Below are 12,878 nucleotides of genomic sequence, written 5' to 3'. Positions count from 1 at the left end.
TGCCGCCCTCGGTCAGGTCAGGTGGAGTCGGGAACGGGGAGGAGGGGGAGGGACGCATGGACCTGTGGATCAGTTGGAAGCTACAAGACTTACTGCAGCCCTCCATCTGATCCAGGCCCATGGTTGAGATCAGACCAGGGAAAAGGGGGGGGTAGATGTGGACGTGACAACCGCGCTGGTACCAAGTGTGAGGTGGCGCTAACATTGAGTGGCGCAGCACCCTTTTTCAGGTTGCACCCTGGCGAACATCTGGGGGGAGTCCGATGGGGGAGTCGCCCTCACCCATCTGTCATTGGATTACATTTGGGCCATAGGCAGCGGTACTGATTGCTGGTAAACGCTGAATGACACACAAGATCTGGTGTGCGAGAGAGAGGGTCGCCGACAATAAATATATGTATGTAGATCATTGTACTGTTGCACCGTAACCCCCTCCTTCCACTCCTCCCTCCCCTCCCCCACAGCAAGCTGCATGCTTTCATCTGGGACTCTGCGGTGCTGGAGTTTGAAGCCTCGCAGAAGTGCGACCTGGTGACCACGGGAGAGCTGTTTTTCCGTTCGGGCTTTGGCATAGGCATGCGCAAGGACAGCCCCTGGAAACAGAATGTGTCCCTGGCCATTCTCAGGTCTGTCCCAGCCGAAGGTGCATTACTCGTCTGACGTTTTTATTTTGTTTGTTCCTTATCTATGATTTGATGGTCGCTGTCGGCCATTTTTTTAACCATCGCCTTGTGTCACATCTCTGTCTTTAGCTCCCCTTCCTGCCCTCACTGTCTGTCTCTGTCTGTGCCCTGTCTTGTTGTCTGTCTTCTATGTGTTGCAATCAGGGTAGAAGCGACTCTCGAGTCCCGACGTTTGCGCAATGCATTAACTTTGTCACCTCTCTCTCCACCACCCTTGACCTCTTGCAGTTCTCATGAGAATGGCTTCATGGAAGACCTAGATAAAACCTGGGTGAGATACCAGGAGTGTGACTCACGGAGCAATGCCCCAGCCACACTCACCTTTGAAAACATGGCAGGTATGGTCCTTAAGGTGTAGAGAAAGCGTTAAAAGTGATTGGACAAAAACTGCAGTGGTAAGGTACTGTAGCCCTTTTTTGTCCAATACCTTTACCAAAAATGGTTGTTTTTAGTGTTGGCGTGGGTGCTGTGTACCGTACAGTATCTTGTGCTGTGGCTTGGTGATGGTCTTTTAGTCATGTGTCGTACGTCGGGAGTACTTTCAAAGACGTGTGGCGACCACTGAGCGTGACACAGCGTGCCTTGAAGCTCATTGGGAGCAATGTGAAGTTCTGAGACCCTGCAACTGAGACTTTTTCTCCTGCCCGCTCGTTACAGGGGTCTTCATGCTGGTGGCTGGAGGCATAGCGGCGGGGATCTTCCTCATCTTCATCGAAATAGCCTATAAGCGCCATAAAGACGCCCGCAGGAAGCAGATGCAGCTCGCCTTTGCGGCCGTTAATGTTTGGAGGAAGAACCTGCAGGTAGGAAGCATTTCCTTTGCCACAGGTTCAAGAAAATGTCTCATAGGGGGCCAATGTATGGAAAATGTGACAATTTGCAGCAGAATATCCAAAATCCAATGAGTTTGTAACCTACTGCCATGCCATCGGTGCATGTTGGTTAGTTTGTTAGTTAGTTGTGCACTTTCATTATACCATCATTGATTTCCTGCAGCACCAGACAAATAGAGCACATTGCAAATCAATGTCGTGGAGCTATTAAATTTTGACTATTATATCAATACATATGTAATGGTAATGGTTTTATTTCATTTGAACATGCATCAGATTACAATTGAGTGCATCACATAATCAGTTCACAGTTCCACATGTCCAAAAGGAGTAGGAAGAAGCAAAGCTTATTAAATCCTACCCCTTCATCTGGTACTTTTACAATCAGTAACTGTTACATTTGTTCACTTCTTGCTTTCCATAATACAGTTTAAGTTTTTTTTGTTTTTTTTTAATAGTGTACCTCGTACCGAAGTACGAGGTGACATGACCGTACAATGACATAATAATATAATACTATGTTGTTACATAGTGTCATCATGGAATTCAGTTTCCATTCAAATCATTTAAGGAATTGTCATTGGAACTGAATTGGCTCCTCTTGGAATTACAGGGAATAATTTTGATTTGAGATATCTTTGATGCTAAATTTAAATCCAAACTCCCTGAATGGATGGTCCTGGGGTTCATGTAATGGCCAGTCACTGTGACGACACGTGTGCTACATCACTGTATTTGAACCACAACTCAGTGTGTGACGGAAGGTACAGTATACAAACAATGTCAAGTGCCTGTCAGCAAAGCGAGAACGTCCACCATCTTGCTGACAACTGTACAGTATGTCATTGTTGTGACTGTCCTGACATGGATGTACGTACGTTCTGTGGATGCGTACAGCAGGCGATTGCATGCTGGGTGGGACGTGGGTGTGGGTGGTGTGGTGCATCACTGAGAAAGGAGAGGGACGCTACTAAACTGCGAGTAGACCAGCATGATTTATATCCGCGTCAGCGACGATCACGTTGATTTTTATGCAAGACTAAACAAAGATGCCTCAAGCATGCTCATTTTTCCTCATTAACCATCACCAGGACCTCGGAGCTCAAGATACACACAATGTTCACGGTACTATCAACCACGATAATGAGGCCTCGTCCAAGGAGCACTGAGGAATGCATGAAGTTGAGCTAATCCAATCTGTCCTATGCCAGACGTTATTCGTACTGTTTGGGTGCACTGATGTGATTGCTCACTGTGATCTCATTTCCACAAATTCAAAATGACAACTTGGTTATGTAGGACACGGAACCATCATGATGGAAAATCTACCATTGCAGTTTAAGTGGTCTCCTCCTCCCTCAGTGCAGTGACCACTGGAACCTGGAATCCTCATTGCTGGCATTATTTGGACTGCTTGTTTGTGCAATCGTATATGTAAATATATGCTTCTACTGCCTTGTGTCCAACCATACAAATGCATACATTTGACCAGAAAGATGGACGCTCAGAGAAAGTGCACTTCTGTCTAATCCATGTTAATGGAGCACATCCCATGATCTCTCCATGATGCTAATGAGTACATAAAGTGACCTTGCATTGTTGTGAATATGCATGCCATATTAGTACTGTAGCCACTCAGGTGTAGTTGGGTTTATGATCATAACTAACCTTTAACTTTATTTCCTCTATGCTGTGTTATAAATCAGAAAATGCACTGCTTTTCTTCAGTAGAAAATGTTTAGAAATCATGAGATGTGGGGAAAATAGTTTAAAATACAGTGGAACCTCAAACGTTGAACATCTGCTCCACGAGGTTTACGAGTGTGAACAGTAGGAAGTGGAGTTGGAGAGGAAGACTGAGATTGACATATGGCGTAACTGCTTGGAAGACTGGAGACTTAATGGCTCTTAAATGGGTTTATGCCATATCCGAGAGACATATTTACCGTATTTTCTGGATTATAAGTCGCTCCAGAGTATAAGTCGCACAAGGCCAAAAATGCATAATTAGGTAGAAAAAAAACATAAGTCGCAATGGAGTAAAAGTCGCATTTTTAGCCAGTAATTTATTTTACAAACTACTACTAAACAGACATTACGTCCTCTTGGAAGGCAAGTTCTGACAATAAAAGAATGGAGAACAGGCTAAATAGGAGTAAGATATGCTAACACAATGCTTATTCAGCTACACAAAAACTAAACATAAACAGAAAAGGTGTTTGTGTAACATTCATTCATTCATTCATTTGCTGGAGCCTATCCCAGCTGTCTTTGGGCGAGAGGCGGGGCACACCCTGGACTGGTCGCCAGCCAATCACAGGGCACATATAGACAAACAACCATTCACACTCACATTCATACCTATGGACAATTTGGAGTCACCAATTAAGCTAGCATGTTTTTGGAATGTGGGAGGAAACCGGAGTACCCGGAGAAAACACAGAGATGGCCGAATGTGGAATTGAACCCTGGTCTCGTAGCTGTGAGGTCTGCACGCTAACCACTAGACCGCCATGCCGCCTTCATATAACATAAACAATTTTTTCATTTATAAGTCGCTCTGGAGTATAAGTCACAGGAACTGCCAACCTATGAAAAAAAGTACGACTTATAGTCCGGAAAATACAGTATTTATATTTTATGTTTTTTGGGGGGGAGGGGATTAGACAAAAAGAGATGATGATGCAACTACACAATAGAATGTCACTTTTAGAACATTTTTAAGCCATAAAAATGGCCACAAGATGGCAGAAGTGCATTTATGATGATGTCATTGCGCACATGTGTGTGCACAAACAGTTCGATTCCAAATGTGAAAACTGTAAATATTTCATTGCAGGTTGTTTTAATGTAAAACAACCTCTTTCTGTGTTGTTTATGTTGTGGTATAGTTAAGACCAGGGGTCTCAAACTCAATTTACTTGGGGGCCACTGGAGCTAGGGTCTGGGCGAGACTGGGCCGCATCAGGTTTTCGATTTTCTACAAGAAAAGCTCTGATGAAACATTCCACTGTTCTCAAATATCTTACTTTTTATTTTCTACACAAAATAAGATGAAAAATAAATGAACAAATCAAGAATAAAGAAAATCAATCAATCAGTAATAAATAAATATAATAAAAACTTAAGAAACCACATATAGTTGGTGGGTAGACAAATTATTTTTTTCCGATTAAAATTAACAAAGCATTATTAGAGCCCTGTAGACATGACAAAACATGACTATCACATTTATACTCTTTTTATTTACAACATATTGCACAACTGCAGGGTCTTGAGACACATGCTAACTCGCAAACTAGAGAGCTAGCGACCTAAACGGTAGCCTTAAGTTATTTCCTTTAATCTTAAATAGCCAAAAACTTACCACTTCCACACGGATAGGGAGGATAACTATTAACAGTTATTTAACCTTTAAAATGAACATTAATCAAAAGTAATAATTTTTTCTGGGTACATGATACCATACAGCATCCATATCAAACTTGCGCAGGCCGCACTAACATTAAACTTTCATATCAAGGCGGGGGCCTCAAACTCGTGTCCTGCGGGCCACATTTGGCCCGCCGGCTGGGTGTCCCTGGTTTAGACACTTACTGAGACACTCACTGAAAATAACTTCTCGGCTTTGGCGTTGGATTTTTATGACGATTCTTCACAAAAAAATATATTTTTTCTGCATTATCCTTAATCCGTGAACTATTCAACTTTTCAGATTCCACTGTAATTGGTAAATTATTTATTGGTCTTTTTAAAATGACCCATGCATCACCAAGTAGCGACATGTAAAGCTACACAAGACGTTAGTCAGAAGTGCACTGTCTGATTTTTTTTTTAAATATGTTACGCAATCAGTGATGATAATGATGATAATAATGAAGCACCATAGCGACTCGCTTCTGTTTCTATGGAAAAACAAGCAGCTGCAAGTCCTGATGGTCCAGCATGCCCTGCATGGTCGGGACTGTGCTCACTTCATCAGGCTTCACACCTAAGAAATGACGATGAAAGAAAATGTGAACGAAGATCGGCTACGCCACTTGGGAATGTATTTTCTTCCTTCTGAAGCAAGGCATAATTAGAGACACGTGTTTCCTAGACCTCCATCATGACCTAACTTGATATGTCATCTTCCAACAGGAGTCATGTTTTTTCTTAATTAACATCAAGTGATGCCGTGAACCAATCACACGCTCCTGCCAGCTCTCACCTACCATCCCCTCACCCCCTGATCACAAGTCTTCAGGGGTTTGAGAGGAAACTTGCTGGATGGTGCAAATGTGCCCTAAAAAAAAAAAGAAGTCATGTGACCTGCTGAAACAGGCTGTACCGCAGGGCTAGTTCTGGCCAACTTGAATTTGTCATGCTGTTTGTTTTGGTGTTAATTTATGCTCTGTTTTGCCCTTTTTGTTGCCTTATCATCCATCCATAAAATGTTTTAGCATGATGAAATTCACACCACACGGCCCCGCCCCTGAAAAAAGGGCATCCATCTTCCCGATCCCGCCCTCTTCCTGCATCCTCCCATTCATACTTTACTTGAATCACGCGATGCAAAGTATTTTTTTGCGCAGTAGCTGACATTTTCAAGATTATTGTCATAAGTCTGCAACTTTTTTTTTCATGATTCTAATTATGATTATTAAGCATCAGCATCATTTCATCTCATTCCCTTATGTGTGGGGTGAATTTCCATTATACCCAGTTTGGGTATAATGACTTTAAATGGGCTTCAGTTTCAGTCGCTGTTGATATGCATTCTAGTGGCTCTTCACTATCTTTATGATAGTGTAGCTTGCCTTTTTATACCTGCCTGGCTTTGAATGTGGATGTTTGCTTTGCTAGTGTCTTTTTTTTTTTTATTCGATTTTCTTAAGATATTCGCCCTTTTTTGATCCCTTGGCTCATGCATAAGGATATTCTTAAGTAATAACGATGGTGGATGGACATTTATTTTATTTTTCTTTTCTTCCCCTATGCAGCCCTCTTCCTCTCTAGAGACTCAGGATGTAAGAATACCTTAATATGAGTTTTTATATGCACACAGACACCCTATTGTTAAGCTGAGATTAGCAAGCGGGCATTTGTCAGTTAGCATCTTGTAAGGATACGGTTACAAGTTAAAACTTGACATGTTTGCAAGTAAGATGCATGCTAAAATGTTGACTTGTGTTGTCCATGAGAAGCGGTTAGAGCTGTCGAGTGCATTCAGGTGATAGTTTGGCTATTTCAGATGGTTTAATTAAGGTGAAACATGGTATCACACCCACTGACATCTTTACGACCCATCACTCATTCTAATGCATTCCCAGGAGCCCAAACGATTAGACGACCGCACCATCCTTTGCGGGTGACAGCTTGTATAAAATTTCGATGAGTGCCGTCATATCATACAGTTAAACCTTCCCACTCTCACGTCTTAACAGTCTTGATCCCTTTCTGTCGCCTGCCCTCTTTTCATATTTCGCCCCCATCTACTTACGTCATAAGAGGACAAATATTGTGGTGAGAGGTGGAGTTGGGATTGGATAATGGGTGAAAGCAAAGTTATCGCCCCCAAGCTATAGAATGAACATGAATAATGTTTCCACATATTCATTTTAGGATAGGAAAAGTGGTAGAGCAGAGCCCGACCCCAAAAAGAAAGCCTCTTTTAGGTCCATCAGTACCACCCTGGCTTCCAGCATCAAGAGACGTAGGTCCTCCAAAGACACGGTAAGGAGACCCAGAAGCAACATCTTCCCTTCTTTACTCCGCCCGCTCTTTTTTTTTTTATCTCGTCCTCTTCTGTCGCCTCTCTTTCCCGGTCTCTGTCCTCTCTGATCACATCTCCATATCCGATCACGAGAGAGTCCACATGCGCCACTCATCCATTTCCACGGGGCTCAGCTGCCTCTGTCACGTGTCTGTCAGTTCACCATCGATCAACCATCACGCATTTCTAGTGCCTCCACACACTGAAGGGCATCAGGGTAGGTCAGGTCAGGCCAGGAGCTCCAATCAGAGAGGGGGGCCAGTGGTGATGGGTGGGTGTCATCCGGATAATATGGGGATAATATGATGCAAACAAGCTGTCTGTTTTGTTGTGGGCTGCTGGTTTGGTGTGTGTTCTGTCCATGTGTGTTTAAGTCTTTGTGACCTCTAGTTTCGGTGGCTTGACCTTTTTATTTGCACCAATCCTGCACTTCTTTTGTTTGGTTTCTTTTGGTTTGGAACGCATGTTGCGGTGTTGTGTCTTTTTGTCCAAAAGTCCAATTTCCAAGGTGGGCCAATCCGACTAAGAAGAAAACCAAGATGTTTTGCTGTTGAACTATTGAGTCTATTTCAGGATTACACTTCTGGATTTCTATTAACGTATTGATTGATTTACTTTCTGTTTTGTCATAATTCTTGTTTATTTTTCAGTGTTCTTGTGAACCGTGTGTCTTTTTCAGGGTATTTTCAGGTGATGATGGCCGTCTTCTCTTGAGTATCGACTTTAATCCTGACACTTTTCAATGTTTGAACTGAGCTACAGCTGTAGCTGCAGCCACATTTTTTATTTTTTTTTATTTTGTTGCTCTTTTTATCTCTTTGTGTTAACTGTCATCTTTATGAATGTCCCTTTTTATTGAAAAAAAAACATCTCTACTTTCCCTTCCTGAGGTATGGCAGTAGAATGGAAGGAGAACAGTGGGATGGCCTCTGTTGTCATGTCTGCTTTGATGGTTTAGCGATCCCAGTATAAAACCCCATATTAGCGTCAACAAAATATGCAACCAAATGGTTTATCATCCTCAGTCTTTGACCATTATTTTTGATTTTATATCAATGTTCTTTTTTTACATAAATGGATATGAATGGACTTTAGTGTCAGTGTCCCTCACCCACATGCCACTCTGCTTCTCTTTCCCTCTTCAAGCATGCAACATAGTGACAGTAGAAAGTAGTTTAATACCCCCTGTAGTAAAAAGCTTTCCCACTGTGGTTGTGATTCGTCCCCAGTTTCCTCTAAATTTGGGCCAATTTTCAGTAGTAATCTCATCAATGAGAAATCTAATGCTAACACCAAACAAAAATGGCGTATGAATTGTTCCCGTCAACCCGCCTGGTTCAATCTGCCCGTGCCTGGGACTCGCACACTGGACCTTCAGAATTAGAAATGAGAATGTAGACCAGGGGTGGGCAAACCACGGCCCGGGGGCCACATGTGGCCCACTAAGCATTTGAATCCGGCTCACCAGTTGCTTTCGAAGTATTTCAACTTTTTACATACAAACTGGCAACATGACTTGCAAGTCGGATGTCTGATTTAGTAAAAACGAAATAACAAAAACTGTAAAATTCAGTTTTGTAGTTTGATATGGCGGCACGGCGGACGAGTGGTTAGCGCGCAGACCTCACAGCGAGGAGACCAGGGTTCAATTCCACCCTCGGCCATCTCTGTGTGGAGTTTGCATGTTCTCCCCGTGCATGCGTGGGTTTTCTCCGGGTACTCCGGTTTCCTCCCACATTCCAAAAACATGCTAGGTTAATTGGCGACTCCAAATTGTCCATAGGTATGAATGTGAGTGTGAATGGTTGTTTGCCTATATATGCCCTGTGATTGGCTGGCGACCAGTCCAGGGTGTACCCCGCCTCATGCCCGAAGACAGCTGGGATAGGCTCCAGCACCCTCCGCGACCCTCGTGAGGAAAAACATATTGCTGACAGTATAACACTTTACAGATAAAATTAGACAAGTAATTCAATGTGGACTGTTAGAATTATGAGCATAAAATAATGTGTGTGCATGTGTTAAATATATATTCTGCCCCCCCTGGACAATCTTGTTAACTCAACATGGCCCACGAGTCAAAAAGTTTGTCCACCCCTGATGTAGACCGTTGGGCCAAAAGCTCGGGCTGTCAACGTAACATTGAGCATGGTTCTTAAGAATGAGGGAGTGACGTTTCACCAACATACACTTGCACAGCCACACTGGCTAGCATCCATTTATTCATACTGACTCCTACTTCACTGAAATTCCCTTATCGGTCGGGTCTTGAACCAATTATTATGCATTATGTGGTTTGGAATGACTGGTCTAACTAGTCAAATGGGTCAGATGTTGTTTATTCTGATGGAGATGCGAACATGCAAAATAATATCTTATTTAGCCCCAAAAGAAGAACTACATTGGAAAAAAATCTGAATTTGAAGCATTTTTTAACCATAAAACATACATGGAGAATAGCTGCAACTTGTTTGTGGTGTAAAAAAAGGACAAATCTTCATTGTTTGTATAATATTCAATCTAAAGTATTTTAATGCCAGCTAGTGCAGCTGTGCAATATTAGTGTGAAACATCACTGCTTTGACCCCTTACTAGTTGAGAGCCTGGGCTTTTATGCGTCGTCCACACAGAAACGTTTTCAGGTTTTTGAAAAAGGCATTCTGGGTGCCTTGAAATGCTACTTCCAGAGTGGGGGAAATCTGTTTATACAATAGATCTAGGTATTTTTTTGCTTAAATAATATTTGTAGAACTTCAGGAGATTTGCCACCAGCTGCTTATAATTATCTTGTTTTTTTATTATAATCTATTTTGATGAAATGGGTGAAAATGAATATATTGGAATATGCGGACAGGCTTTCAGATAGAACTGGTTGCTTGTAGACACGTTGTACGTTTTTTATTTTGAATGCTTTTCCTATGTTTCCGTGTGGACACGGCCTTAGTTTATTGGCTTGTACCCTTGACAACATTTTCACCAGTGGATGGAACACATGGTCGTTAACTATTTGCTGAAGAGAAGTAGGCCCCTAACACCGCTTTGTATTTCTGCATCTGCAGCATATTAGTTGAATGGATCGTCTCCAAGCTTTAAATAATAAAAAAAAGCACACTGGAGATCAAGTCTACACTAATGATGTGTCTATAAATGCTAATGAGACAATATTAGCCTTCCTGGTTTATTTTTTTCAATCAGGCTTGCAAATGAGAAAAAAAAAAACCTGCAGCTTGTCAGACCCCACTCCCAAGGCACAAATCAATCAAGCAAAATCCCTGTTGCCATAGCAACTAGCCACCTGCACAGAAACCAGGCCTTGTGCTCCGTTTCTCTGCAGTAACGTGAAGGCTTGAATGCAGCAGCACTTTGAAACTAAACCGAACCGTCTTTTTGTCCTTCGACCCCCCCCCCCCACTCAGGCATCTGGCATTTAAAAACAATCACAACCAAACAAATTAGCCTGAGCGTGGGGTTAGCAAAGCTTAAGTGCATTAAAAGTGCGTATGGAGTACAATGACAGGAAATGACACCCCCATGTGTGTCCCCTCCTCCCCGCCCCCCTATTTTCTCTCCATCTCTGCAGCAATACCCCCCAACTGACATCACGGGACAACTCAACTTGTCTGACCCGTCCGTCAGCACTGTGGTGTAGGGAGCGTCGCCCTCTCACCCACTTTAAGGAGAGAGGAAACAAGAAGAAGGTGACTTGACCGGAGACGTGTCTCCTTCATCACTTCACTGATTAGCCAGTGGAACCTTTTCGAGGAGCTTGAAATTGCACCTTCTTAATGTCAGGATTACCTGGCCGTAGATGTTATAGGGTTCCCTGAGCATGCACAGAGCCATCCGACTCACATACGCAGCCTTTTTTTCCCCCCCGCAGATGTATATTTACTACGTGACGTATTTAAACTTTGTTTCTGTAATTCTGTAGACTAAACCTTTTGTTGTTCATTCCGATTCTTTGACCTGCCTCATAGCTTTCAGGTGTAGTTAAGGTACATTAATGAATAAGCCAGTTTTACTGTACTGTATTGACATATCACTTCAAAGTAGGGTCTAGAAACCACTGTAATATTTTCTTTTTATGGTACATATCATACACTTAAGTACTGTAAGCTACCATTTATGTGTTTCTGCATAGTTCAGTTTGTATTTCTTTCACCGAAAAGCACTACTAAAGGCACTAATACTGAGGATATGATTAATCACAATGAAAGCATGTGTGTGTATATATTTGAATGACATTAGTGATGTAATTGCTTATAATATATGAAGAAGAAGAACAGGCTTCAAATGCATTTTTTCCCCTCTGATTGTCCACTAATATACCAAATTGCATGTTTCCCCCCCCCCATTTATACGCATCATTTATTGATGATGAAGTATATTTTATAGTAAGAAAGCATTTATTTTGCAGACTAATATTTTGATGCCGTAAGCCATGTTGTGTTTGGGGCTGCCCTCCGTCTTCCTCTCTCCTGCCGCAGTCTCTCTCTTTTCCAGTCTCAAAGGGGTTGCATCAAAAGGCCAACTTTTTCAGGCAACCAGCACTCGATCTTTGGTGAAAAACCTCCTCTGGGCACAGGTTGTTGCCGGGGAGCTTTTTCATGAAGGAACTTGAGTAAATTCAAAGCTATGGCTAAACTTGCAAGCTTTGGTTGGTTGTAAAAACAGGCCTTTTCCCAGTTTCTGGAGATGAGAAACCACTGCTGATCAAGACGCCCCCCCCCCTGCATCCTTCCTGGTGTCCAGCACCACCTTGCACTTTACGCTGAGAGGGAGCTCCCAAACAGTAAAAAAAGATAAACACTACAAAACTTTTTTATAAATGATTCGGCATTGTTAGATCTGCGGTTATTTTAATTGTAATAATATTATTTTCCCAAAAGTGTTTTCTCCTGACTTTGTGCCTGCATGACCTTTTAAACCTTTTATTTCCACTGCTTTTTGTTTTTGTCCTAGTGGATTTGAGCTGTTTTATATGCACACAATTGAATGAAATGTAAATAGAGAATGGTCAGTGTTGTTAAGAATGAGGAGATTGTATAGTGCGCACGTATAACGACTGCTGCTGAGAATGTCTTTTACTACTTCTAGTTATTTACTCTCATGCGCACAAACTAGTTGTGTTTCACAGGCATGCACATGCGCACACACACACACACATACTCACAGACCCTCTTAATAAACAGTATAAACCCATTTGTTTTTCTTATTTAATGCATTGAACTATTCTGTTTACAGAACTGTAAATAAAATATACTTCAATACTTGCAAATCCACGTATTTTGTCTGTTGATTATTTCACACTGGCTTCTAAGTAATCAGTACAAATGGCAATCACAGGGCAACAATATATACTGTTATAGAGAAGCTACACATGATAAACTGCACAGAAAGCTTTCTAGATCTTCCAGACTCTGCACCTCTTCCAGCAGGGTTTGCTTGGATTCCAGGGCAACAATATATACTGTATGTATTTTTCTATGTGTTTTATGATAACCAGCTAAAATGTCAGTACCTAAGACAGGGTTCTTCATTTACATTTGTCCAAAGGACAGGCTTTTTTGGCAGACCCTGTGAAGGCCATATTAAATACATAACTAA

The 12,878-nt window shown here is 42.0% G+C and overlaps 1 protein-coding gene across 7 annotated transcripts in view; it reads left to right on the top strand.

Annotated features, from left to right (window-relative positions):
• grin1a (glutamate receptor, ionotropic, N-methyl D-aspartate 1a) overlaps positions 1 to 12,553 on the top strand; it is a 34,756-nt gene extending 22,203 nt beyond the window's left edge. For 4 of the 7 annotated variants that reach the window (XM_058058019.2, XM_058058012.2, XM_058058003.2 and 1 more), the window contains 6 exons: positions 465 to 626; positions 912 to 1,021; positions 1,341 to 1,486; positions 6,499 to 6,525; positions 7,121 to 7,231; positions 10,852 to 12,553. In XM_058058019.2, coding sequence (XP_057914002.2) covers positions 465 to 626; positions 912 to 1,021; positions 1,341 to 1,486; positions 6,499 to 6,525; positions 7,121 to 7,231; positions 10,852 to 10,920 — 625 coding nt within the window. In that variant the 3' untranslated portion in view covers positions 10,921 to 12,553. The remainder of the gene's footprint in view (positions 1 to 464; positions 627 to 911; positions 1,022 to 1,340; positions 1,487 to 6,498; positions 6,526 to 7,120; positions 7,232 to 10,851) is intronic. The other 3 variants (XM_058058042.2, XM_058058035.2, XM_058058026.2) reach the window with 1 other exon arrangement.
• The last annotated feature ends 325 nt before the right edge of the window (positions 12,554 to 12,878 follow it).

This window comes from Doryrhamphus excisus, linkage group LG10, assembly GCF_037039965.1.
Source record: "Doryrhamphus excisus strain RoL-2023G ecotype Guam linkage group LG10, RoL_Dexc_Guam_v1.1, whole genome shotgun sequence".
In the NCBI taxonomy this organism is placed as follows: domain Eukaryota; kingdom Metazoa; phylum Chordata; class Actinopteri; order Syngnathiformes; family Syngnathidae; genus Doryrhamphus; species Doryrhamphus excisus.
This window is presented reverse-complemented; position numbering and strand designations above follow the sequence as displayed.